Source organism: Cebus imitator, unplaced genomic scaffold (assembly GCF_001604975.1).
Source record: "Cebus imitator isolate Cc_AM_T3 unplaced genomic scaffold, Cebus_imitator-1.0 Scaffold0, whole genome shotgun sequence".
Classification (NCBI taxonomy): Eukaryota; Metazoa; Chordata; class Mammalia; order Primates; family Cebidae; genus Cebus; species Cebus imitator.
In genome coordinates this window covers 16,136,725-16,164,713 of record NW_016107315.1, presented here as the reverse complement: position 1 = coordinate 16,164,713, position 27,989 = coordinate 16,136,725, and the positions used below count along the sequence as shown (strand labels likewise).

At 48.2% G+C, this 27,989-nt stretch overlaps 1 protein-coding gene across 1 annotated transcript in view; it reads left to right on the top strand.

Annotated features, from left to right (window-relative positions):
• FLI1 (Fli-1 proto-oncogene, ETS transcription factor) overlaps nt 1-27,989 on the top strand; it is a 116,724-nt gene that overhangs the window by 54,280 nt on the left and 34,455 nt on the right. Inside the window, exons 2-4 of the mRNA XM_017523536.2 lie at nt 9,456-9,667; nt 18,889-19,043; nt 23,802-24,005. Of these exons, the coding sequence (XP_017379025.1) occupies nt 9,456-9,667; nt 18,889-19,043; nt 23,802-24,005 (571 nt within the window). The remainder of the gene's footprint in view (nt 1-9,455; nt 9,668-18,888; nt 19,044-23,801; nt 24,006-27,989) is intronic.

Genomic DNA, 27,989 nt, shown 5'->3' with positions numbered 1-27,989 from the left:
CCGTGGCAGGTCTGGCTGTGTGCCACAGCCTAGGATTGGAGATGGCGAACTGGAAATGGTTTAGGGCAGAGCATAAGCTTTGCAGTCAAGCCAGCAGCGTGGAGACTCCTAGCTGAGGGGCGGAGGCAAGGAGCAAACCTCTTTAAGCCTCAGTTTTCTTTTCGATAATGTGAAGGTCCTAACTCATATTTTAAAATTTAAATGAGGTGATGATAGTAAAGGTCCTTGGAAACTTCATGTCATCGGATAATACGTGTTCTATTTGATCTTTCTCATCTCATTTAAAAAAGTGGTCCTTGTTTGGTTTTTGTCTGTTGTTTATTTTATTGTTACTGTTTGGAGATAATTCCACTACGTGCCTATCAGAGGACTTAGGCCTTAATGCTGAGATTGATTTCCCCTCACTCTATGAACCTAGAAAGGTTATGCTTTGCGCCTCAGCTTCCCCATCTGGTCAGTCATGGTGCTGATTTCTGCCAGCCAGTGTCAATAACCACAGTGAAAGGATACACAGCCTTTGAAAATGGGTTCTCTCTTCCTGAGTAAAATGCTCAGAGATGTTCCAGTTACTATGGCTACATAAGAAATTACCCTGAAACCTAGCGGCGTAAACCAACTATTACGCTTGTGAGTGTTGTTATCCTTCACTGAAGGCTCCTGACTCTCAAGTCTGGAGTTTGTTGCTGTGGTTGGCTGTGGCCTTGGTTCCTCTCCTGTGGGCCTCTCCATGCAGTTTCTCTGCTTGGGCTAATTTGAGCTTTCTCACCGCATGGCGGCCATTTCCACTGACTAGAGGCCCAAGACAGAACAAGAAGCAGGTGGAAGTCACAATGCCTTTATCACTTTGTCTCGGAAGTCATGCAAGGCCATTTCTTGAGGCAATCATGAAGTTCCATCTGGGTTCAAGAGGGAAGAAAATAAGCTCTGCCTTTTGATGGGAAGAGGGAGGCAAATTTCAGAAATATCCCGATGGCCATTTTCAGAAAGTGGGACTGTGGTCCGTGCAAAGGGGTTTTCAGCTAATGCTTGGTGACTGATCAATGTTTCCCACCTTCTTCCTTACCCAACTTTCCATAAACTTTATCTCCTCTTCCCTTTTCCCTTGCTGCCCTCTATGCGGTGGAAATAAGGAGCCAAAAGTGGGCACATGGCTGGTAACTAGGGAAGAGAGAGAAGCAAAAGGTTTGGCCTTGCTATCAGTGGCCACCTGCTCTTGGCACTTCAGATGACACTTGGAGTGACCCCAACCCAGGCTGACCACCCCCACTCCTGCAGAGCCTGCTGGGTTCCAAAGGCAGAGAACACAGAGGGCTTCGCACCCAAGTGTCTTGTCTGCATTTCGTATTCTGTATTCTTTCCGGCTGGCAAGAGAAGGCACTTCGTGTCATTATGCAAAGAATGTAATAAAAAGCCGGCGCTAGTGTGCTCCCTGTGGTGACCCTGGGTATCGGATATGCCAGAGATCAGCGTTCCAGAGCCCTGGACTGGGAGCGGCTGAATGGACCCACTGAGCAGTGCAGCCGCAGGGAACTTGGTCCCGTTGCTTTTGACATTCCTTTCACCAGCCACCCCCAGCCAAGCCGGTCAGCCCCAGAAAACTGTCCTTAAGTGATTCAGGGCAGGACGGTGGAAAGGAACGAAAAGGACACAATGGGACATTGGTGCTTCTCAGGCCTCATATCTTGGGTCATTCCTGTGTTAGAAATAAAACTCAGCCTATGTGTAATGAAGAACGGAGGGAAAGGATCTCCCGCTCATGTCCACGTCTGCCATTTCGCCTCCTCTAACTCCACTAGACTGGGCTGTGAAATGTTTGTTCCTTCCCGCACATAGGACAACGGCAGAAATTTCTCTTGTGTCTTCCCGAATGAAATGGGGACATTCTCAAGCCACCCTTTTCATCTTTCCTTGCCCTTCTGGAGGCTTTTCCATCTCAGCCTTAGCTGGGCTCTTTGGAGATGCAATTGTTTGCTCATCATATCGGCCAGGCCATCGTGCTGCCAGCTCTGACCACATCCCCGTCACTCAACTGATGTGCCCATGAAAAGCAACATTTGACTTAATCTAAGGAAAACAAATGTTGGAAGACACATTTATGAGTATAAAAAGAAAAGATGCATATAGGCACATGCATGTGACAAATTCCAAAATAAGCGAAGTTTAAAAATTCACAAATGCACAGCTGTACACATGACATTCTTCTGATATTTGCTGAGTACGTGTGTATGAGCAACACTGCAAAGAGGTGCTAGCCACCTACAATTTTCAATATCTGGCAACAGATGCCCCTCCCCTCATTCACAGGGCCATTCAGGCTAAGTAACAGAGCCTTATCTATGCCACCTAGAGGCCTGGACTCAGAAGCCAGAGACAGGGAGAGGGCTGAGCCTGCAATGGAACAACACTCACAGTTTTAAAGGAAGAGTGGACACGCAGTTTAGTGAAATCAGCTCTGTTCTCCAGGAGCCCAGGGGATTCGCATTTCGGACTCTACCATCACTAAATCTACTCATTTTGAAATTTAGGCAATTAATCTTTTAAGCAATCAACATGTGGAGAAGTAGGTATCGCTCTGACTTTATCTGAACTCCCTCTCGACCCATCTCTAACCCAATGGTTCTCACGCCATTTCTCAGCATTAGCCTTTACTAAAATTTTTTTTAACCTTTTTTTTTTTTTTTTGAGATAGTGTCTCACTCTGTTGCCCAGGCTGGATGGTGCAATCATGGCTCACTGCAGCCTCCACCTCCTGGGCTCAGGTGATCCTCCTACCTCAGTTTTCCAAGTAGCTAGGACCACAGGCACACTACCACATCAGTTTTTTGTTGTTGTTGTTTATTTGTTTGTTTGTTTTATATAGAGACAGAGTTACACCATGTTACCCAGGTTGGTATTGAAAGCCTGGGCTCAAGCAATCCAGCCACGTCAGCCCCCCAAAGTGCTGGTTATTGCCTCAGCCTCCCAGGTAGCTGAGATTACAGGTGCCCACCACCACACCTAAGTTTTGTACTTTTTTTTTTTTTAGACAGAGTCTTACTCTGTTACCCAGGCTGGAGTGCAGTGGCACAATCTCAGCTCACTCTGCCTTCCAGGTTCAAGCGAGCCTCCTGCCTCAGCCTCTCAAGTAGCTGGGACTACAGGTGTGCGCCACCATGCCAGGCTAATTTTTGTGTTTTCAGTAGAGATGGGGTTTCACCATGTTGGTCAGGCTGGTCTCAAACTCCAGACCTCATGATCTGCCCACCTGAGCCTCCCAAAGTGCTAGAATTACAGGTGCGAGCCACCATGCCCGGCAAGTTTTGTATTTTTAGTAGAAACAGGGTCACCATATTGGCCAGGCTGTTCTCGAATTCCTGGCCTCAGATGATCTTCTGGCCTCAGCCTCCCAAAGTTCTGGGATTACAGGCATGAGCCACCACGCCTGGCCACATTTTTAAGTATTTACTTTTTTCCAAGAACTTTAGGTACTTGATTTAGGTACTTTACTTATATTATCTCATTCTGTCTTTATCCAGAATTACCAGGTTAGGTACTGATATTATCCCCAGCCTACAGATGAGGAAATGAAGTTCATAGCACTTGTACCAGATACCTAATGAGCAGTGGATGAAGTTGGATAGAAACTCAAATTTCTCTGACTCAAGATTGTGCTCTAAGTTACAATAAACACCAGAGTTACCCTCAAAGAGCATGTGGTCTAATTGAGAGGACAGAAAATTCACAAGAAAGAACCTGTAAAGAGTAGTGGTTCCGTGCTTCGGCTGTAGACCTCAATTTGTATCCTACATCACACTCATTTTCTGTGCGACTGAGCGGGTTATTTCACTTTTTTGAATATCCATTTTCTCATCTAAAAAAATAGAGTACATCCCTCATTGAATTGCCAGGAGGATTAAATTAGGTTTCTCATGTAAGCGGTGTTTTGTACTTCATAAGTGCTGTGATGATTACTACTTTCACCTGCTTTCTGTAATGATGACAGAGGATGTACTTTGTCATGTGCTAAAGGCACCTAGCCCATACTGGAGGAGGAAACGCGTCCTATTGAGACAAGTGCATTATTGGTGGCATCCGCCCCACTGGATCCCAGACCAGGACGGGGGTGTGGGAAGGAAACGTTTCTTTCTTTCTTTCTTTTTTTTTTTTGAGACGGAGTTTCCCTCTTGTTACCCAGGCTGGAGTGCAATGGCGCGATCTCGGCTCACCGCAACCTCCTCCTCCCGGGTTCAGGCAATTCTCCTGCCCCAGCCTCCTGAGTCGCTGGGATTACAGGCACGCGCCACCATGCCCAGCTAATTTTTTGTATTTTTAGTAGAGATGAGGTTTCACCATGTTGACCAGGATGGTCTCGATCTCTTGACCTCGGGATCCACCCGCCTCGGCCTCCCACTGTGCTAGGATTACAGGCTTGAGCCACCGCGCCTGGCCAAGGAAGGAAACCTTTCTATCGGCAAATGTGAGTGATCTGCCTTAGCTCAGAACTCACACTACCATCCCAACCTGCTCCCCTTGCCAGAGCTCTCTGGTAAAGGGGCATCATGTGCTGGGACACTTCCCTGCCTAAAGCAAGGGACCCTATGCCACTCTCTGGATCTAGGACTCAGTGGCTGAGGTGTCAGAGCCTCCAGACCCACAGACCCAGCCTTTCCAGCATTATGCAAAGGAAAGTGCTTCTCAGAAGCCAATGACTAAGCCAGCCCAGGGATTCCTTTCATGGTGACAATTGTTGGGTCAAGAAGGAACCCCAGAGCTGAGCCTCACACAGGGCTAGGAGCCCAGGCCTCCTGTCTTTTTCACTTGGAAGTCAATTTTACATAACCCCATAAGGTATAAAGCCCCATGGACCCCACAAGTCTTTTAAATAATTTCTCTTCCCTTGAATAAAATCATCAGCAACAATAGGAGAAGCAAAGTCATTAGAAACAGAACAAATGTCGTTTCTCTGAGGATGGGTGGTGAATTTGCATGCTGGTGTTCTTTCTACATTCAGTCTATCACCTCAGTTAAATACTTATTGATGATTTATCGACGGAAAGTTCTTGAATGCTATCAATGTGCTCATTTCTGTAAAGGGTTTTAAGTACAAGGAAGAGATTTATGTTTAAACTTTAAAAGTTTTAAGAGTTTAAGTAAAAGGCTTTACAAGACACACATGAAATAGCAACAACGCCTCGTGTAAAAAGTTGCAAGTAAGTGAAATTTCTGCCAACTCAGCAGCTCCTCACCTGCGGACAGCAGCACTCACATCAAGTTGCCCAGAGCCATCCCTCCTGTTTGCCTTCTCCATCCCTACTCTGGTCTCCCCGAAGCAGTTTGGAGAAGGCTCTCTACTGCCAGTGCCATGATAAAAACTACAGTGTACTTGTCAAGGGCACGATCTTGGGGTGCTCCCAAAGCTCTCAACCTTGAACTGCAAAAGGAGGTGCCATTTATTTGCAGAAGTGGCACGAATGCTCTCCTTCCCAACTCCGCTTTTTCACTTGGGTCTCAGATCAGCTTGTTTGGGGCCTTATCTCCCCTGATCTTTTATTCTACTTAGTGGCCCTCACCTCCCTTCCCTTGCCCATATTGGCTTTTCAAATACAGTCCAAACGGGGAACCCTTCTCCTTTATCTTCTCTCTCTTCCCAGCCCTCATGATCCATCACTTCTTTTCTCTACATTGTAATGGGAAAAAAAGCTTTTTGTCTATCGATAATTGCAAACAGAAGGGGATGTGTGTGTGCGCGTGTGTGCACGTGTGTGCACATGTGTGCATACCCAAAGCGATATTCTCACCAGCTGTTAACAGCTCAAACCAGTCAGAGGCCATCATCAGAAAGGTTTCATGGAGACAGGAAGCTCTCAGGAAGATCTCTACCTTACACAATGGGGAAGATAATTGTGCGTCAAAGTGAAAGGGTAAAGAAAGGTTACTTGCAGCAAAAGAACCAACAAAATTAAGACACAGAAGCATACCTGAGTAGGGTTTGTCTAGTGGAACAGTGAGAATAGTTAGAATTGGACAGAAGTTGCAGCAGAAGGAAGCTGTGCAACGTAAGAGTGGCAGATGGGACAAACAAGACCCTTGGAAGACAAGGGGCTGAGAAGATTCGCTGTGTTCCTCATCTATGGAGCTCTCTGAGGTTTTTGAGCAGATCGTGGCAGGATGACAGTGGTATTCACAACTTGCAAGGGAGTTGGATCCAGCCAGGGAGTGTGCAACGTGTACTGAATGAGGGAAGAGCGTGTCAGTGAGTCGTCAAGGAGGGAAGAGTCTCAGAGAGAAATGCCCAGACTGGACAGAAGTGCGAGGCATTCCGGTGAACCAGGACACTCTCCTCCTGCGACGTGGCCACTTGATTGGATTTTCCTTGACCGTGGACTACATTTTTAAGAAAACTTCTATTCCAGAATGAGTTCAAACTGGTTTTGGGCCCTTTCTGCACCTACAGTCTATCCTGTCACTTGATTTTTCTAGCTGTGTAACATTCACTTCCTTAAGAAGTCTCTCCCAGGTCTGCCTCCAGAACTGCCAGCTTTGTCTGTGTTCTCTGTTCCTACCTCTTTTCTGTGAGTCTCGATTTTGCCATCTGCGTGTCCCCTTGGATAGGACAATCCTGTGTTCACTGTTGCCTGTCTTACCCTCTTTGGGATAATGATGGGAGGAACTTTTTGCCCATCTCTGGAGCATCACTGCCCCCAGTCCTGCCTCCCGGGCTTCTTTGCCTCTGCTCTTCCATCAGCTTCTCCCCCAATCTAGAAGAGGAAAGGGAAAGAAAATATTTTACTGGAAACTCCAAGGTTTGTGAATGATAAACTAAGAATGAAAGCCATTCTCTACAGCAGAAAATGATACCAGATCCCTGAAATGTAATCTCTTTTTGTAGCAGGACTCTGATCCATGTTCTTCACCCTTATTACCAAAAGACACTTAGGTGTCATAGGTGGTCTGAAACACTCCTTCCAGTGTGGAACTTAAGGAATCTCATGGATTCCGGGCCAGCTGTCTGAAAGGTTGCAATGTCACCCTTTTCAGCTCAGAACCATAATTCCTTGTGCCCAGGTAATAATTCAAAATTTAGGATACAAAGCCAGAGCTGATCTCTAACTGAAATCAAGAGTAGATGTAATAACCAAAAAACAAATGGTTCTGACAAGCATAGCTTTTTTCTGAGCATGACTCAAAGGCATCTGGTGGAAAATGAAGAAGGATCCCAGCAGATCTTAGGTCTAAATGAAGGGAGATCCCCTCAGCTGGGGGATGTAAGTGTTTTAATATTATGTGGGCAGCTCTGCTTTGAACACATCTCTGGATGCACTTACACCATCCAAAGCCTTCTGGTGCAGAAGCAGATCTCCTAGATTCCAGTATTTTTTTTCCTGATCCCAGCTGAAAACAGCCACAGAAAAGCATCCCTTTTTGAAGGATGGAGAATGTCCCTGGAAGAGAAGAGACAGCCCATAGAACAGGTTGTAATTCTACAGGCATGTAAAGGGCATTCATTTTGAAGAAGACATTCAATTCAGGAATGGGAATTACTCAAGGAAAGTGACAAATACCAGTTTTAACAAGTACTGTTCACCTGTCACTACATTTTCAAGTCAAGTTGGTGTATCCGTTTGCCAGGGCTGAGTGGCTTAAACAAAAGATGGGACAAAGATGACCCTTGGAAGACAAGTGTCTCAGAGCTCTGGAGACTGCAAGTCCGAGATCAGAGAGCCAGCAGAGTTGGTTTTCCTCGGAGGCCTCTCTCCTTGGCTTGCCGACGACTGCTGTGTTCTCACGTTGCGGTATCTCTGTGCACACATTCCCCTGGGGGCCCTCTGTGTGTCCAAGTTCCCTCTCCTTATAAGAGCACCAGTCATATTGGATCAGAGCCCACCCTATCAGCCTCATTTCAACTTACCTCTTTAGAGGTCCTATCTCCAAATTCACTCACATTCTGAGTACTGCAGGTAAGGCCTTCAGCATATGACTTTTGTGGGGGCACAGGCAGCCCCTAATAGGTGGCCTAAGAGAATCTTTGTTTGAATGCTAATAATCATGATACCTAACATGTTCTGAGCGTGGCTTACTAGGTGACAGAGACTGTTCTAGGTACTTTGCATGTATTATCAGACCTATTATTCACAATTATAGATTATATAGCTTATAGATCAATTATAGATGACTACCATCTTCTCTGAAGACTTGCTTTGTGTAATTATGTGACCATAGTGAACACTGTGCCCTGGTCCCTGACCTTGGATGCCTGTGATTCCATATGACGTGGAATAATGGGAGGCTCTTATCTTCATGTTCTGATTGGTAGCAGATCTCCAAAGGTGCAAGGTGTTGTTGTTTTGAGACTAGTCACCCAGGTTGAATGCAGTGGCGTGATCACGGCTCACTGCAGCCTCGACTTCCTGGGCTCAAGTGATCCTCCCACCTCAGCCTCCCAGGTAGCTGGGCACATGTCACCAGGACTAGCTAATTTTTTTTTTTTTTTTGGTAGAAAAAGCCACATTGCCCAGGCTGGTCTAGAACTCTTGGACTCAAGAGATTCTCCCACCTCAGCCTCCCAAAATGCTGGGATCATAGGCATGAGCCACCACGCCTGGCCAAGGGTTCCTTTCTTAATCCATGATCTCCCAAAGTCACACCCAAGTCAGTGATGGGATAATATGAGTTATCCCCAACAACGTCTTTCGGAGGATCTTGCCCTGGCTGGCACTTCACGTGTCTGAGATTCCTCCTTCGTCCTTTGGCTGGCTGAGTCATCAACACTGAGATCTATAGGACACACCAGCACCTTCCGGAGAGCCCTCAGCAAACCGCTGAGAATTTTGTACAGGCTAGACCCCCAGAACAGATCTTCTCACTTAATCCACCTACCGACTCTGTGCTGACGCTATTTTTATTCCTGTTACAAATAAGGAACCTGAAACTGGCCTGGCCACAGCCCTGGGCTCCACCCTTCCCTGTGTGACCTTGAGCAGAACACCTAACCCCTCTGGATGGACCTCACTGGCCTCGCCTGGAAGATAAATGCTTGATCTCATCTCCCCTCATTGCTGATGACTTCACTCAGCTCATAAGAGGCATCTCTGTTTATCCCTGGAAGAATCTAACATTCACAAGCCACCACAATACTACATTTCATGCATGGTCACCACTATTCTTGACCTCCCTATCCCCACCCTCCTTTTCGGGGGGTCCCAGCCTACAGAACCAATAAATGAACCCACTCTCATGAGCCCTCTATCCCCACTCTACTGCCCAAAGTCCCTCCTCACCCACGTAACCTGCAAACACCCATCAGGTTTGCATGAGGGCAAACCTGTCCCCTGCAGTGTGAGTCAAACAGGAACTTCCAGACAAGCTGTCCTGGGCAGCCCTGGGACCCTGCCAGCTCAAAGCAAGAGTGCCACTGAGTGCCACTTGCTTGGGTGAAGGATGACCATGAGCTTTCTGTCTCTTCTCTGGCCTTGCAGGAGGCTCTGTCGGTGGTGAGCGACGACCAGTCCCTCTTTGACTCGGCGTACGGCGCGGCGGCCCATCTCCCCAAGGCCGACATGACCGCCTCGGGGAGTCCTGACTACGGGCAGCCCCACAAGATCAACCCCCTCCCACCGCAGCAGGAGTGGATCAACCAGCCAGTGAGGGTCAACGTCAAGCGGGAGTATGACCACATGAATGGATCCAGGTAAGCTCACCAGGCCTGTGCAGGACTGGGCGAAGGTGCAAAGTCGCCAGATCTGCAGCAAGCGGCTTCTGGTTCTTAGGGTTTTTGCAGCAGATGGGGCTCTGGAGCTGGGCCAAGAAGTCTGTGTCAGTCGGTAGAGAGCTGAGGCAGAGAGGGCCTCAGAGATGAAGATGGGTGGAGCGGGGCCAGGAAGCACACCTGGCTCTCTGGGGCCCATGCAGCCCTCAGAGGTCCATTCAGCCCTCAGAAGCCAGGTGAGAGTCAGGCCCCAAGAGCCTATGCAGACGTTCGTGGGACACTTATTTCTTGTTAGTCACAGGCCTGGATCCAGTCCTCTTGGGGACAGCTTAGCAATAAACTACTCTTCCCTGTTGAAGATACTTAACCTCTCTGGGCAGGTCTCAGCAGAGCAAAGGTGATCAAACCACTCTTTAGTAACAGTAGAGAAGTGATGAGGAAGGTAGAAACCTGTGTGGGCGCACTGTGTCCGGCAGCGGGCAGGCACCCTGAAGGTGTGCGTGAAGGAGGTACAGTGCTGGGTAGGTTCAGGCTTTGCTTGTAGAAATGGAGACAGGAGGGTCCAGGGAGAGAAACTCACAAGGTCATGGAAGAGGACGGTGGACAGGCAGCCTGGGTTTCAAGTCCTGCTTCCGCCCCTTTGGCAAGTCATCAAAATCTCTCAGAGCACCAGCTTCCTCCTTTGTCGAGCAGGACTGGGATGTTCACTTCCTCACGGCTCCTTACTCTAGTGTTACTCTGAGGCTGCAGGGCAAGGAGCCGGGATGGTGCCTGAGATGATTAGGGAAGTGCTCTGTAGTCTGTCATCCTTGCGAACAGACTTGAAAGAAAGAGAACATCAGTCTCATTCACAAAATATCAGGTTATCTACAGGGTCAAAGGCACAAGGAGATGAAAATAAAAAGAAAGAGAGGGCCCTGAATGGTAACCTGAAAGCACATGCCGTTTATTCCACAGCCAGAGGCTGACTGTGGACACAGATGTGACACTTAACCTCATCAGGGCAGTGACTTAAGACTAGTGAGCTGTCAATCATTGTACACAGAGGGTAGGATGGGAGAGTCAGAAAGACAAGTGAAGAAGTTAGTAAAATATCCCATAGAAAATAATGAAGTTCTGCCAGGCGTGGTGGCTCACGCCTGTAATCCAAGCACTTTGGAGGTCAAGGCAGGCGGATTACCTGAGGTCGGGAGTTCAAGACCAGCCTGACCAACATGGTGAAACCCCGTCTTTAAAATAAAATAAAATAAAATAAAATAAGAAAATAATGAAGTTCTGAACCAAGTGATGGTAATGATTATGGAAACTGAAAAGGAAGGATACATAAGGGAGATAGCAAAAAGATGATTGACAGGGCTTAGGTGAATAAAGTTGAATGAAGCGGGTACATGGCAGGAAAGATTCAAAGGCGACTGAAGCCTGGGCGTTTTAAAGGATGGTGCTGGGGGCAGCCATAGAAAGGTGGGACAGGAAATGCTTTAGGACGGGTTGTCAATGTTCTCTTTGAGATTCCTTGTGAGCAATCGGTAGAACATCCAGATAAAAATGTCTACTAGGCTTTGGGAACTGAAGCTCAGATAATCTTTCAGGCCTGGAATTTAGGTTTGGGCATCATCTCTAAGGAACCGTGGAAGTGGATGAGGCCACCGAGGAAACCAGTCTGGATGGAAGAGGGAGAGGGAATGAGCATGGTTGGGAGGTAGACCTCCTCCAGAGCAGCCCGTGCCCTCAGACCTGCCTGTGGGAATTCCCAGCCCTACCATATTTCAACCCCACTAACCAAAACCAGCGACTGGGATCCCAGCCACCTTTCCAGATCCTAGGATTTCGGGAAGGCTCAGAGGCTCTGAGCCTGCAGCCCCTCAGATGGGTCTCTCTCTAGAGGTAATGCTGATGGCGCTGGAGCTCCTCACAGCCGTAGGACACAGTGTGTTGAACATTGTCCCATATCATCGTATCACTTGTTCCCCACCACTGTCCTATGAGGTGGTTATTGTAACTTCATTGTTACACAGGAAGGCAAGTGCGGCTTTCAGGGGAGAGTGCTTCGTCTAAGGATATAGAGGAAGCGAAGCTGGAGCCCACTCCCAGGCTTTTGGTTCCAGCCCACTTGCCATCCATGAGGCACCTTTCTGCTCCCTCTCTGCCTGCGTGTCATGCTGTCGTACCACTGTCTCATTTCTGCCAATGCCCACCCAGTAAGGAGGCCTATTCTATGGTGCCTTCCAAATGGGCCCTTCCCCAAGGAGCTCTCAATGCTTGTTGAAGATCCAGATCCCACTGTTGGGGATGCTGTAGTCTGTTGTCACATGAATCCGCTCACTCCTTACCCCCACTGCCTCTGCCAAGTCCAAGCTAGCAGCACCTCCCCTAGGCTTCTGCAGGGCATGCTGCTCTCCCCTCTGCCTGCCTTCCTGGAGTCTGTTCTCTGGACAGCAAGCAGCCGGAGCCACGCTTTCCTCATTTGTAGCCCTCTTGCTCAAAACACTTTAATGGCCTATGACAAAACGCAAAACCCTTAGCGTGGCCCATCATCCCTCCGCCATCCTCTCTACTGCCCCCTCCATCCCACTTCTTCCCTCCACACCAGCCTCACGAGACTCTAGCTGCTGCTCCTAAACCCCCAGGCACCCCCTTCCTGCCTCAGAATCTCTTCCCCTGGGCTCCTTCCTTCTGGAACATTCCTACTCCATCTAGTCATATGACTCTCTCCCTCATGAGTTTCAGGTTTCTCTACCTGAACATCACCTTTTCAGAGGCCTCCCCTGGCCACCTGAACAAAACCAGCACTTCCTCATCTTTACTGTGCTTAGAGCATCTTAGGTCTTATCACCTCCTTCACTTGACATGCGAGCAGGGCCTGACACAATAGGTGTTCAGTAAATTGTCATCAAGTAAATAACTGGATGAAAACATGGCTGAGCAAACTTGAAGGAGAAGGTGCCTGTTTAAGATCAGGACAGAGACCCAAGTCTGCTGACTGGACCCCTCCGGTGCTGAGCCTGCGTTGATGCATGCGCTTCTGAGTTCCGCCTTCACGCTCACTGGAGACCCATAGGTATGTGTGTCTCTGGTGGGAAGGAGGTATGCTGCTCACCGCTCCCTCCCCTGCTCCCGGGGACTCCTCAAGCACTCGGGGATACTGATCCTGGGCAAAGAACAAAGAATGTCCCCCGAGGAAATTGACCTTTGGAACCCACTTGCCAGCTCACACCTGGCTCCAGTCACACCAAACGCCAGCTAGAGAGGCCTGTGCGAACATTCCAGTGAACAGACAGGTTATTTTCCTGGCTTTCATTGTGCAGAGCAGCAGCCTCTGCTTTTGAGTTGCTTGTCTTGACCCAAACCATCAGCAGGTGACAAAGTAGGTTCAGAAAGACTGACGTCTTCTCACCCACCCTGGGCAAGCACAGACAATCCTGTGGACTCTCAGAGCCAAGCAGCTTAGGCACAGCTATCCCCAGCACCCCACAAATATTTTCTAAAGACTCACATGTAAGCTGGACCAGTGGCTAGCAGGAAGCAAGGAGTTTTAGAAAAATGTCGTCGCTTACAGTGGAACCATGTCAGAGCCTATCATTTAATTATGCAAAAAGTAATGACAAAATAAAACCAACGCCAGGCTCTTTAAATCTCTCACGCTGAACACCATGCTTCTCATATCCTCTGAGTATTATTGATAATGGCAGCTTGTTACTTGCATATGATTTGGTTATTTGCAGACGTCTAATTCGCCATTACACGAAAAGATAGGAGAGGATACTGTAATCATTCCGAACTTCAGATGAGAAAACCAAGGTAGGGTGTACAGTTTGAGGTGGCTTGGCTCATGGGCTAGACCTGTGCTGTTTAATGCAGCAGCCACTAGCCATAGTTGGTACTTAGCACTTCAAATATGGTTAGTTGAAAATTGAGATGTACGCTAAATGCAAACCACATACTGTGTTTAGAAGACTTAGTACGGAAAAAGTGTAAAATATCTCATTGACTATTGATTTACCTTTTGGCTCTATATATTTTAATATCGTATTAAAATTCATTTTATTGTTTTGTTTTCTTTTAAAGATCTGACTACTAGTAAATTTAAAATTATGTGGCTCACACATGTGGTTCCCATTCTACTTCTGTTGGGCAGTGCCGGGCCACAGTGTTCTGGACTGTTCTGTGATTCATTCCTTGACAGCATGGGCTTCTGAGTTACATCTTCAGGCTCACTGGACACCCATTGGCATTTGTGTCTCTGGCGGGAAGGAGGTGTGCAGTGCGCCTCAAGCTACATGCCCACTTGCCTTCCACTCCAGCAGCAAACTCTATGGCCCAAGGGCAAAGGGTCAAGTGCAGAGATTGAGGTCTGAGGATCTCAGAGACAGTGTGGCTTGCCCGTTTGTTGTAGGAGGTCTGTGCTCTTTCTTCATATCTTCCTGTTGTGGTTGACTCTGTTAGGCTGCGTTGCCTTGAGACAGCATGGCCCATAGGTTCTGTGTTGCATGTAGACTTCAGCAACTTGATCCAAGCTGTGGTCTGCAAATAACTCTCAGCTGCATCCTGTCTCAACCACAGGGATTGGGGAAAACGTCCCATGAAGAAAAGAATATCAATTTATAGAGAGAAGTGCAAGACTTGCCTTGTGAGCCTGGCATTCAGGACCTGAGTTCAGTGCTAAACTGTCCTGACACACCCTGATCCGGTCCCCAGGGTCTGGATGCCCTGGACACCTAGAGAGTCACGTTTCACACAGAGAAAGATCAGCCCATGTTCCCTGGAATTTGTGCCTCTCTGGCTGCAAGGCCCCTTTCTAAACTCCTGTGTTCTGAACCTTGCAGTATGAGACTCATCGCACATAACCTGGATGGAGAGGCATACACAGGGTCCTGGAAAAGTTAGCAGCGTCTATTGCATGGAGATGAAAGCAGCTAATGGATTAGGGCAACTGCTTTATCATGTGTGATGCTTTCTCTTTTCTTGGAATTTGCTTTTAAGCTATTACATCTCCTTTTCAAAAACAAAAAAGTCACCTCTATGCATGGATCCTACAGACATTCTAAAGGCCATACATATTGCTTCAGCTTTGCACGGGTGCATCTACTCAGGAGACACACACCACAGTTCCTAATGCAACCGTGTGACTTAGGCAGCCCTGGAGGCCTCAGTTTGGCCGTGTGAGCATCAGATATCTCTTGACAGTGAGGCTGGGCTCAGATGTGTGGGTCTGATGATATACCCAATTCAGTTGCTCTGAGTTGACCAGGTAGGTAGAGATCTTGTATAGCCCAAAGAGGTAATCTTCGGGAGAAGCCTTTGAAATCTCCTTTCATCCAAACACCCAGGATTCCAGCCTTGTTTTAGATTGCCTAACAGACTGCAAGGCTCTTTTGGAAATCAGTAGCAATGTTCACAGAACACACACACACAGAACCCGAGGAGTAAAGAGCTATGTCCAGTGGTGGAAATGAAGGACAAGGGCTACCCCGCCCTCTGCCACTTTGCTGTGGCCTCTGTTGCCCTGAGATGGAGATGTGCTGAGTTTTTACCCCCTTGGGGCCACCGCCACCTCCCTGCTCTATTGTGGCAGACCCGGGCTCTCTTGTCACCTGTCCCAGTGCTATCAGCTGCCAGTGAGCCCCAGCCCCATGCTAGCTGTAAGTGCAGGTCTTAATACAAATTAGCAGCAGTGCAAGCAAGCTGAATGGCAAAACCTCGTCCCGTGCTCCCCCTCCCTCTTGTTTTCATCAAGCCCTCTTCACAGGCGCCAGCTGCCTCATTAAAGAGCAGCCTTTTATGCTGGGCTTCACCTGTACCCACCCTGAGCGGCAGTCGTGGAGCCCCATGGCTGCACAGAGGGCTTGTACTGGCTGGCGGAGGCACGGTACTTGGGAGCTGCAAGAATGGAGGGAGGTCTGGCAGGCGAGCGGGCGAGGTACGGCTTTCCTTCTTTCTCTCTGTCATTGAGCAGTGGGAGGAGGGCCAGCTGGGCAAGTGTGGGGAACCAGGATGGTGCCAGCGCTTCTCCCTAAAGACACCCGCCTGCAGGTCCTAGTGCAGACGCCTGGGACTGAGGACAGGGCCTTGTTCCAGAGGAGAAGCACCCCGGCAGGCGGGTGGCCAAACCGATCACCTGTCCAGCTGGGGAGCAAGTGTGTGCACAGGGCTGGGGGTGGGAGAGGGGAGGAGGGAAGTAGAACTGGGAGAACTTCTCTGGGTCAGTGAGTGAGGAGGTTCCGCACAGGGAATGAGTGCCCACGGCCACCCCAGCAAGAGAGCACCCTCCTCCTCTGTGCCCACTTTCCCTTCATTGGGGTGCTCGTGGCTCCTCTCCTTACCAGGTCATGTTTTAGGCAGATTTCGGAAAATGTTTCTTTAGGCTTTTCACATTTATTTTCCTCCAGCCCTGGCACCTGGGACTAGTCCTGCCACCTGTGCCTACCATACATGGCCATAACCATAAAGGCTCACTCCATTTCAATGAGTCCTGATGTGCTGACTTCTCTGCACAGCAAGAGGTCAGTTTCTAACTCAGAAATCCCCAGGGGCCCGGTTGATGTGGAAAATAATTTTTCAAACATTGTCTCCCCAACATCCACAAAGGGGAAGAGCCATGGGGTGTGCCCTCCTGTCCCACCATCCCCTACCTCCTGCTGTCGTTCTCCTTTCCAAAAGACCCCTGTTCATGCCCTCTCCCTCTGGGCATCCTCCAAGGGAAGAGAGGACAGTGTGGCACCCACCTCTCCCACAGAGGCCACCCGCCAATGAAACCTTGCTCACTTGGTCGCAGGCCAACTTAATCCCTCAAACTTCTGCAGCACTTGAACTATTCCACAACTGACAAAGATGCAGGAAAGGCTGCCAGACCATGCATGTGTGTTTGTGTGTGTGTGCCTGTGTGTGTGTGTGGTGATGTGTATCCGTGTGTGTGCATGTATTGAAGTGTGTATGTATGTGTGGATGAAGTGTATGTGCATATGTGTGCATGTTCTCTGTGTTGGAATGTGTGCTTCCATGTGGGTGAAGTATGTGTGTCCTGTGTTAACATGTGTGCAGTGCATGTCCGTGCATGTGTGTTGAAGTGTGTGCATGCATGAGAGTATGTGCATGTGTGTGCACATGTGTTCTCTATTGAAGTTTGTGCATGCACGTGGGTGGAGTATTGTGCACGTGTGTTCTGTGTTGGAGTGCATGTGCACATGTGCGTGCATGTGTGCGAGTGTGTGCCTGCAGTTAGCCCCAGGGCGGGTGAGGAGACCCAGCACACTCGAGCCAGAGCTCGGCTCAGACGCAGGCACCAGGGTCTGACTGGGACTGCTTCATCTCAGGCCAGGTCCTTCCACAGCAGAAGCCAAAGGGCCAAACCCTGGTGAAAAGCTCTGATGTGCTACTGCCTCCCCTCCACTGCCATGGGGACATTAAACCTTCAGCAATCTGGGACTCTGACGGCTGGTTCTTGGTTCTCTGCCTGGAAAAACAGTAGGCGAATAGTAAAACCTTAAATTCTAACATGTGTGAGTTATACATCTTATTTTCATTTTCAGCCCATGTTCCCCTCTGTAAGACATCAGGAAAAAATTACCGTCTGACTTCTAATATCTCAGTGGAGCATTTATCTCCCAGCTATGATAAGTGATCTTCAATATTTTTTTCCTTTCAGATTAAGAAACAAATTCATTTAATTTTCTTTATTGAACGTGCTCAGGCCTCCCCACCCTGCCTGGGTCTCAGGAAGGGCTGGGCTGATCTCCCTTCTCCTGGGTTAGTGACTGCTGTCCCCGCTTGTGGGATGGGTGGATCGCTATCTGGTACGGCCCTGCTCCTCAAGGCCTTGCTGTGGTCTGTTCCTGCCCATGGCAGGGGATGGAGGGCAGTGGCCAGGCTTCTGGAACGTCCAGAGCGGTTATACGGCCTAGAATTGGAAGGCTGTAATCTGAACCTTATCTGAACTCCTTGGTCTGAAGGCCTGGTTTGGAGCTCTTGAGAGAACTGGCTGTCTCCCAGGCTGCCAGAACCGGTGCTTCCTGCTCAGTATAACCGTGGCTACGGCTTCTCCTTGGCCTCCCCATCGTTGTCTTTGGGCCGGCTGCTGCTGGAGTGGCTGAGCAGCAGGCACTGGGTGTGGCAGGGTCCACCTCCCCCAGGCATGCTACAGGTGCGTGATGCTGGGCTGGAGGGCAGGCAGAGTGTGTTTGCCAGCCCGCTTCAGGGCACCAGATGGCCATGAGTGGGATGTCACCCCTTCAGACAGCTGCCCAATCACCAGTGCTGCAAAATACCAGGTGCTGATCAAGCTCTGTAGTTCTAGGCTAAGTTGGGTGATCTGCTTTCTCCCCTGTGCATGTCCATACTGCTTCCAAGGTGAGCTCGGGGCCAAGGATGCAAAATGCCACAGGGCCACCACCTCTCCGTCAGGTGGAAGTTCCTGGATTCCATTCCTTCTCCAAGTAGCAACCAGCTCTTTTGCATGTGTGCTTGATAGTAAAGCTTAACGCTGCAGACCAGAGTCCTGCTTCCACCTCGACTAGTTGTGTGACCATGAGCCAGAGAGCCCCGTCTCGATTTCATCAACCATGAAACGGAGATGGTAACCCTTGCTGTGCCTATCTTGGAGGCTTGCTGGGAAATTTGAATATAACAGTGTATGAGAAATGCATTAAACTTAGATATGTGCAGTAGAAATAACTCACTGAGAAAGCATTTGCTGCTCACCTTCTACCTAACAGTACTAAGGTTAAACAAAGAAAGTGATGACCATCCTCTCAAGGACTCAGCAGTCAGAGGGCACAGGCCAAGCTAAGAATCAGACAATGTGACAAGTTCTAATAACCAAGGCAGGACACCAAGTGCTGCGGGACTGTGAGGAAGGCGCATCTGTGAGCGTCGACTAGGTTGCCTGGCAGTGAGGCTAAAAATGTAAGCTGCAGTCAGACAGGGAGGGCTGGGATGGCGCTCAAAGAAGCTCAGACCTTGGTCTGAGGGCACTAAGGCACTGCCAGAAGTTTTTACGTACTGTAATTACAGGATTGGGCTTTTATTTGAAGAAAACTCTGGTTGCAGCGTGGAGGATAGAAAGAGGGCATCATCATCGTCATGACACCAAGTGGGGCTGGGCAATGGCTCCATGGTCATCAGCAGAGCCGTGGGCTTAAGATTCAGAGGCTGGGACGAGCTGCCCGCCAGTGCTGACTGCCTCTGGGTTTTGTCTCCTCTCACTTTAGGGAGTCTCCGGTGGATTGCAGCGTTAGCAAATGCAGCAAGCTCGTGGGCGGAGGCGAGTCCAACCCCATGAACTATAACAGCTATATGGATGAGAAGAACGGCCCCCCTCCTCCCAACATGACCACCAACGAGAGGAGAGTCATCGTCCCTGCAGGTACTTTGAGAACCAGGCTGCCTGGATGGCATTCACTTCCCCACTTTCTGGGGACTAGGAAGCATTTAAACCTTTATCTCATACTCTGTTCCCTGTGAAAATGCAAAATGGAGAAAGCTGTACATCACCCAGCCATGGTAGCTCACATCAATCCTACTTGCACATTGGGAGGCAGAGGCAGGTGGATCAGATGGTAGGGAGATTGAAACCATCCTGGTCAACATGTGAAACCCCATCTCTACTAAAAAAAAAAAAAATAAGCTGGGAGTGGTGGTGGACACCTGTAATCTCAGCTACTCAGGAGGCTGAGGTAGGAGACTTGCTTGAACCCAGAATGCAGAGGTTGCAGTGAGCCAAGATCGCATCATTGCACTCCAGCCTGGGTGATGGAGCGAGATTCTGTCTCAAAACAAAACAACAACAAAAAAACCTGCACATTTTACCTTACTCCCTAGCTGCCCTTTAAACCAGTGTCCCAGATGTCCCCTGATGTGTGGATTGAATGCTAGAAGCCCCACCTTTAAACAGACCACACCACAGACTCTACATCAATGGCCTGGTCCTCAAGGACGGGCGGCAAGGCTGCCTCCACCCAAAAGGAATCCCGTGAGCTCTGGACGTGGGCATCCTTGCCTGTGAGGAGGAGGGCAGCTGCAGAGGCCTGTCCTTCCCTGCAGGCTTGTACTTCCCGGCATCTGCCGGGTTCCACCTTTCCAAAATTACAGCCAGCTCTTTGAGTTTTAAAATAGAAATAACTATATTTAACTAATGGAGTGCCTTAACATGTGTGCCACAAGTTATGTCATTAGATAAAAATAGCCTCTTTTTCCTAGGTACTGGTGCTGTTGGTCCCAGAAAATAAAATCATTGTTCAGTCCTTCAGTCCACTGGCCGGACACTCCGCCCCAGCCAGCACCAGCAAACTCAGCGCCTGTACAAGAAGGGTGTTTAAAAACTGCCACGTGTAGAGCTGGTGCCAGGTAGAAGGAGTAAGAACGTCCAGATCCTAAGTAAAGTGGATTACAGGGCAGGGATTAAACCTGATCTTACCAAAATAACTTTACCAGAGAGCAAAGCTCCTTCCATTGGTAAATGTGTAAATGTAGTTGCATCTGAAGTCAAAAGGTTAGACATCTCTTTGAGGTAGTCTGAAGGCATTTGCTTGTAGATCTAAAGGCAGAAATTTTAAGGGACCCCTCCTGCTTTGGGCCGTGGTGTTTGTTTTCCCTGGGAAGCTGCGTCTCACCATATCCCTGGACTACAGTTGACTCTCTGTGTTCTGGGCCAAATTCAAGAAGGTGCGGGCAAAAGCGAGGCAGGAGAGGGGTGGGGCTTGTGGGAATTTCTCTGTACCCTGCAGGACTTACAAACGACTCCTAAAGCAATTCTAAGTTCACTCTTCCACAAGCATCTGACCTAACAAAGGAAGAGTGCTTCCGTTTATTGAGCGTTTTCTAGGTGCCAGGCACCATGCAAATTGCTTTATCTCCATGGCATTACTTAAAACACCTGTCGCAGGAGACCAGCTAGTAATGTTTAGCCCAGGTGTATCGTCTCCCTCCTCACTGAAAGCAAACAGTGAAACCATATTAGAACACAGATGTAGGAATCTCTTTGTACACCCCAAAGCAAAGCTGAGCCTCACCAGGTTCTTCACTCAAATAGCTTTAAACTCCCCTGCTTCAGCCAAACAGCTCCCAGCCTGGGAGGGAAAGCTTGAGGGACTGAAGGGTTAAGGGACCTGAGATTGTCTCTGAATCAACCTTTGGCACCATCTCATTTTGGTCGTCATTTTTGGGAAGGAATCTGGGAAATGGGCAGAAGTGGCCAGACTGCTATGTCGACCTTCCAAACCCTCAATCAGTATTGAAATGCCTTTAAAAGGGATAGCAAAACGTCAGGCTTTAGTGAGCCAACTTACTTATGGCAGTGATGGTGAAAATAGCACAGATTCATGTCAAATGATTTTTAAAGCACTTCGTGTAATGAATTCTCAGGCTATGGATTTACTTCATTATTTTAGCTCCGGCTGGATCTTCTAGATCCTCAGACATTTTGGCTTCCTCCAGGCCAGGCTCTGGACATGAAGGGAAGTCTCATTTGGGCAAGTCGACAAATCAAGGCCATAAAATATTAGTGGAATAAGCAATTGAATTTATGATGGGATTTAAAGACAAGTATAAATGTGGGCCCTAGTTAATCACTAGCTCCATGTTCAGATGGGAAGAAGCTAGGACTAAATCATCCAGGAAATACATTTGGAAGAGTTTAGCATGATCCAGAGTTGAAGATTTATAATTCATTGTGCTGTAGAGGGAGAGAAATAATATTGTTGCAGAGCCCAAAGCAAGGGAGGAAATAATAAAATAAATAAAATATATGGTATAAAATTGAATTTGAGGTCTTGGATACTAAAAGTGAGGAACTGGGAGAAGTGAAGAATGAAATAATATGCTCCATAATCCAACTCCCCCTAGGATATGTTTCTTTAGAATTCTGAAAAGGTGCAAAATTATTTCCATTTGCCAATGATCCATGCCTAATTGCTTCTGGAGAGTAAGAGAGCGAGAAATGTATCTTTGTACAATGACGCTTTAAAGGAGCTCCGCTTTTTGGCATCAGAGCCGTGTAACTCACAGGTGAGGTAAAGCGGGATGGTGAGAAGAGGAAAGCAGCTTTGGGGGGACCCACCTCTTCAGCTTGGTGAAGTCTTGCGAAGGTTTCTATTGGAACCCTGGTCCTGATGCTTACCAGCGATGAGGCTTTGGGTAAGGGACTTAACCTTCTTTTTTTTTTTTTTTTTTTAGATGACATCTTGCTCTGTCACCAGGCTGGAGTACAGTGGCACAATCTCAGTTCACTGCAACCTCCGCCTCCCAGGTTCAAGCAATTCTCCTGCCTCAGCCTCCCGAGTAGCTGGGACTAGAGGCATGCACCACCACACCAGCTAATTTTTATATTTTTAGTTGAGACGGGGTTTTACCATGTTTGCCAGGTTGGTCTGGATCACTTGACCTTGTGATCTGTCCGCCCTGGCCTCCCAAAGTGCTGGGGTTACAGGCGTGAGCCACCTCACCCAGCCAAAACTTAACCTTTTAAGACTCCACTTTGCATCTGTAAATGGGATATTACAAGATTTCCTTGGTAAGTAAAAACAGAGCACATGGAGCAGATGGCATATTGCACCCACCACCTGAGCCATCACTGCTCACCCAGCGTTTGGTTGTGGGAATGACTTTGAGCAGTAGGCTGTGACCTGTGAGCCCAAAGTCTCCTAACTCCTCCCTTTGCCAGCTCCTCTGCCTCCAGCCAATATAGCAATCACTCATGCATGGGCAGGGCCTGGGCACCCAGATTCTCTCACATAAAAATCAAGGTGGGATGGAGAGCTCAAGGGCAGTTGGCAGAGGCTTGCGGAAAATTGCTGGGAAACTTGCCTGTGGCTGCCCAGCTGCGAAGTGTGAACCTCACTTCTTTCCCCACATCTGCTCCTAATCATTCAACCCTGGTTCACAGACGCTGTAGAATGAGAGAGTGAGTTAGTTGAGGGGTAGCCAGATATTTCTGCCTAATAAATATGGTAAATAAAACAGGCTCATTAGAAGCCAGAGGCTAATGACTGACTTAAAATAAAATGCCTAGTTTCTCCTCTTCCAGGAAGTCTTCCACGACTCTCCAAATTTTCACTATTCCCTTCCACTTATGTGTCTTTGAACCACCGCCACAAAATCCATTGCTTAGTAGCGATATGCTTGCCCACCTATTTCATGGGAAGGAGTGTTTCTTGAAGGCAAGTGTCACGTAGTTTTCTTCTATGATGAGGATACTTAAGGTGTTTATTGGACCCACTAACGATTGGTTGTGAAGTGAAGAGATGGGTTTCAGACTGTAGTAGGTGATAAGATATAAGAGTTCTGCCTACTGTGGAACCTGCTGGAACCCATCGCTTGTGCTGAACGTGCAACACCCCCACCCCACCCCCCACCACACAGGTGCACGTGTGCAGGAACACACACACACACACACACACACACACACACACACACACAGAAGGAGAAGGAGGTATGAGTGTCCTACCGTAGAGGTGGCCTCAGTGGTTACCTTACCTGTGTCCTCTCAAGGACTAAAAGTTTCTCCCTAATACCATCTCTCATCCTTGGGCATTTAAATATCCAAAAAATGTTTTGTGGAGGACCTGGTAGAAATTTCAACACAGCTGTACTTAAAACGCGAAAACCCAGATTGAGTTTATGTTCAGGACTACCACCACTGGGTTTTTCAGCAGCACAGATGGAATTGCAGTAAAAGTCTCTCTCTCTGTTTCTTTTCTATAGACATCTGAGGGATCCGTGTTCTTTCATGAAACCATTAATATTCTTAAAATACAGATGGTTCCCCTTTCCAGAGACATTGTTCCTGGGGTCTATGGAATTGTGTTTATTTTCATTTTGATGCCACCATTTCTCAGGCAAAGGTTTCAACTGCCCTCCAAAACTTTAAAGAGTGTTCTGTCAGGATACGTAGTAAGGAAGCTAAGCACCTCCCCAGAGTGCTAAGTGGTTCAGGCAGCGCCAGATGCCGTGGAGCCAGATGGGTGTTCTAGGGAGACCATCTGGAAGGGAGCTGGCTTTCCCAGAGAGAGAGAAGGGAAAGAGAGAGGGACAAGGGGTAAGGGAGAGAGGGAGGGAGGCTGCCTAGGCTCTCAGGGAGCCTCTACCTACCTGCAGCCCTTGCCTAACAACGTCTTCTCCTCTGCAGACCCCACGCTGTGGACACAGGAGCACGTGAGGCAGTGGCTGGAGTGGGCCATAAAGGAATACGGCTTGATGGAGATTGACACATCCTTTTTCCAGAACATGGATGGCAAGGAACTGTGCAAAATGAACAAGGAGGACTTCCTCCGCGCTACCACCCTCTACAACACGGAAGTGCTGTTGTCACACCTCAGTTACCTCAGGGAAAGTAAGTGCCACCCCAGTGCCCAGGGCTGGGAGACAGCTTTGCAAGGCCTGCTCGTTTCCCATGGAGCCAACCTCAGGGAGACGAAGTCCATGCTGCCCGTCCATGTTGCGCAGATGCCACGGAAACAGCACCGTAGCATTGTGACCCTGTAGCATTGCCAGGGTCACGTGGGCTTCCACAGACCCTGTGAGGGGCAGACCCAACCCTGAAGTGTCAAAGGAAGTAAAACAAGGAATGGAGAAAAATAGAGAGCTGTGACCTGGAGGGGGTCTGCCAGAGGCTAGTTACAGTCTTCCTATGAGACCTCTTTTCCAGAAACGACTCCAATTTGTAAATAGATAGAGATGGCTGGGGCCCTGGCTAGTGTTTTCCTAAGTGATTATTTAAAGTTCCTCTGGGAAACTCTAGATTCGAAGCTTTGGGATTTAAGGTTGTGAAAATAATTTACATATTAGCTTCTTCTTAATCTTGGGGTACTCTGACCCCCTCTAACCCCACATGACAGGGCTGCTACCTGCACATGTCCTTGCTAAAGGAAGAGCAGCCAAAGCTGCAGACGTGTTAGGATCTACGGAAGCTTTCTTCTGGTACAGCCAGGAGCAGGAAAAGAGCTTCGGAAAGCACGAGCTTAAGAAAGAAGGCGGGTGGTTGTCCGAGAGATTTATCTAATATGAGGTTCCCTAGCACCAAGTGCCCATCAGTCTTATATGAATTTCATTTGATATGAAATATACACGGAGCAGAGGAATGGAATTATTTTAGTCCCACTGGTAACCTCGGCCTTAACACTTTGCCAGAAATCCAGGCCAGGATTTTTTTTTTTTTTAGTTTTTAAATGAAAGCCATTTAATTATCTTACATATTAAGAGTTCAGACCATTCTAGGCTATGTGCAGTAGATCAGCCATGCCATGATGGATCCAGGCTCCACTACCAGCCTCAGTGTCTATGATCTTCCTCTTTAGAACTGCAAGGTGGCCTCCATGGCTCCAAGCATCCTCTCTTCACAGGATGGGGACCATGAGTCTGATGTGAGTCCTCTCAACTCTGATTTCATTTAGCATTTTCAGCTTGACTACCCCTAAGTATGGAAAGATTGTCCTGAGGACTGAAAAGATGGTGCTAGGATCACAGGAATATAGGTATGGTATTGCACTATGCGTGAGCTTTCTAGCAGTGAACGCTGTGCAAAGACAATGCAGCCTTGAGATGCAGTCTGTTGTGAATGGCCAAGGCAGCTGAGAGTCCTCCGGAAATTTAGCTTTGGGCAGGGGCTTGGTGATTTTAAGTCCCCTTCAGAAGTTGAGATCCTCGGACAGCACCTCCGGGACCTGCTTTTCCTGGACTGGCTGGCCCTGGGTTGGTGAGCTCCGTTTGCTCTCCATTGCTCAGTGGACCTTTAACTCCTCGTCTTTGGAATCCACTGTCCCCTTCAGCAACAGTGTTCCTCATGGAGCAGGGGCAATGCATGCTGGCTGGAGAAATTAAAAAATCAAAAAGATGCCTTTGGAAGTTTCCACTGGTACCTCTGTGCTCTCTGGTCACCTTTCCAAGGCGTCTGGTCACCAGTGCGAGGAAGCAGATGATGCATATATGTCAGCCCCGGGGCAATTACCTCATGTCTGAGTCTTGCTACGACATGAGGTCAGCCCAAGAAACAATTTCCAAAAAGGGGACAATTTTCCGCCCAGCTTGTCAGAGCTTTGGATAATCAGCATTTTCTAATTCATATTTTCAGCTTTTAAGTGTTTGTGGAATTTTATAAAGTAAGGATCTTTGAACAGAGTCCTGCAGTGATCTAGGCAGGCTAGAGTGGGTGCACGGAGGTTAGCATGAGAAGGAGAGAACAGCAAAGCAACCCGATTCGGCAGGAGTTTGCAGAAACCCTGAGCCCTTTCCTTCATCTGCCAGAGTAGAGAGGACAACAGTAGCACAGACAGCATGCTCTGAGCTATTGGTTAAAGGGCCCAGTGCTTTGAGGCTCCTGGGTGGATGCCTCTGTGGGGACAATGTTCATGGTATTCTCTCCATCTGGGGAAAGTCCATTCATGCCGTATGACCCCCTGGGCCCTAACCAGTCCAAAAACATTTCAAGTCCCCCTAGTACTTCCTGCCACCAAAGAAGGAAAGCACAGATGCTGAAGTGAGACAAACACCCAAGAAAATGGTCACTGGCCACCATTAGACTTTCTACTGGAGAAGAGCGGATAACAAGGCTGAAGTGGAGGTGCAGAGGTTGGCATTTTGGGGGGTATATCATGGCTAGAAAAAGTGAATTGCTTCTTTCTTTTTAAGAATATTTATAGACAGAAAATGCCCCCAAATCAATAAAAAATATTAGGTTCCAAAAAGGGACTTATCAGTGAGCATATTTCCAGTGCGTAGACTGAAGATATTTGAAAATGCAGGGCAGATTTCCAGAGCGAGGATGGTGGTTAACAGTAGTACGTCCGCAAGATGGGAAGCAGTTGTTCTGCCATTAAAATGATTATTGGGAAACACCGTGAGAAGTACTTAGGATGCAATGTTGGGTGGAAAAGCTCACTATAAAGTGGTCTGTGCATTGATAGAAAAAGCATGTCTGCCTGTGAAAGAAAAAAAAAAAAACACTCCTGTTAAATAAAAAAAAAAAAAAAAAAAAAAAACCTTGCCCCAACATAGTATTATAATATCCTTTTGAGGAACCTAGACTTAAAATGATCCACTGTCAGGGAAAAGGCTTTTAGATTCATGCTGCTTTTTAATTGGTGTCTACCTTGGGGTTCCAGCCTTGGGGACCCTCTGTTGTGAGGTGGTGGCTGGCTGCTAAGCGCCTGTAGGGGGCCATGTGCTGGTGACCGCGTCTGCTCTGTCTCTGCTCTGGATTGCTGGGAACTCCCCAGTGAAAACCAGCACTTTAAACCCTTTTAAACCCTTCAAACACTTTATTGTTTTTCCAGACTGACTTCCAGTGGATGTTTTGTGCTTAGGAGGAAGGCCAGTGCTTGCGGAGAGTTTGAGGCGATGAGTCAAGGCAAGGGGAAGGGGTGCTGATTCTCTGTGCTTTAGCATCTTGCCCTTTTGTTGGAGAGGAAGGTGAGCATGAGATATTTCCACTTAGCAAGAGGTGGAAGGAAAATAGCTGAGATCCTTCACTCCGGTGGAGGAAGTACTGCAGGGTGAAGGAAAGTTGATAGAGAACTGGAGACCTGAGCCCGTGGCTGGTTGGAAGTCAGAAGAGTCCAAGTTGATGGCACGTCTCCAGTCTAATCTTTCTAGGCTTCAGTAGAAAGTCTAGAAAAAGGAAAACCTCATAGGATAGGAAGTTCTGGTATCAAATTTACACTTTCACAAAAGGTACTTGACTATTTATTTTGGTGGTCTGGGAGGGGACCTAGAGGTTTACATTTTAAATTCAAAATGTATTTTCCAGGGTTGAGAAGAAACAGCAGTGTCCTGAGCCCCTACGGACTCTGTCTGATGGCCGGGCATGCTAGGCCTCACCTGGCCTGCTGGGAGGTGCTTGTTCTTTACACATGGGCATGTCAGCTGCACCAGAGTGGCTGGAAATGCCAGGAGGACAGTGCCAGCTAGGGCTGGAAGGGGTGGCCATGGTCCTTGGCGTCATTCCCATGGGTCCTGGGAAACTCCAGGGTTCACACCTGTCAATCTCAGCATTTTGGGAGTCCAAGGCAGGTAGATCACTTGAGGTCAGGAGTTCGAGACCAGCCTGGCCAACATGGCGAAATCCCGTCTCTACTAAAAATACAAAAATACAAAAATTTACTAAAAATACAAACATTAGCCGGGTGTGGTGGGAGGGGGCACCTGTAATCTCAGCTACTTGGGAGGCTGAAGCAGGGGAGTCACTTGAACCTCGGAGGGGAGAGGCTGCAGTGAGCTGAGATTGCATCACTGCAATCTCTAAACTGGGGGACAGAGGGAGGCTCTGTCTCAAAAACAAAACAACAACAAAGAAAAGGTTGCCCCCTTGTGGGTACCTATC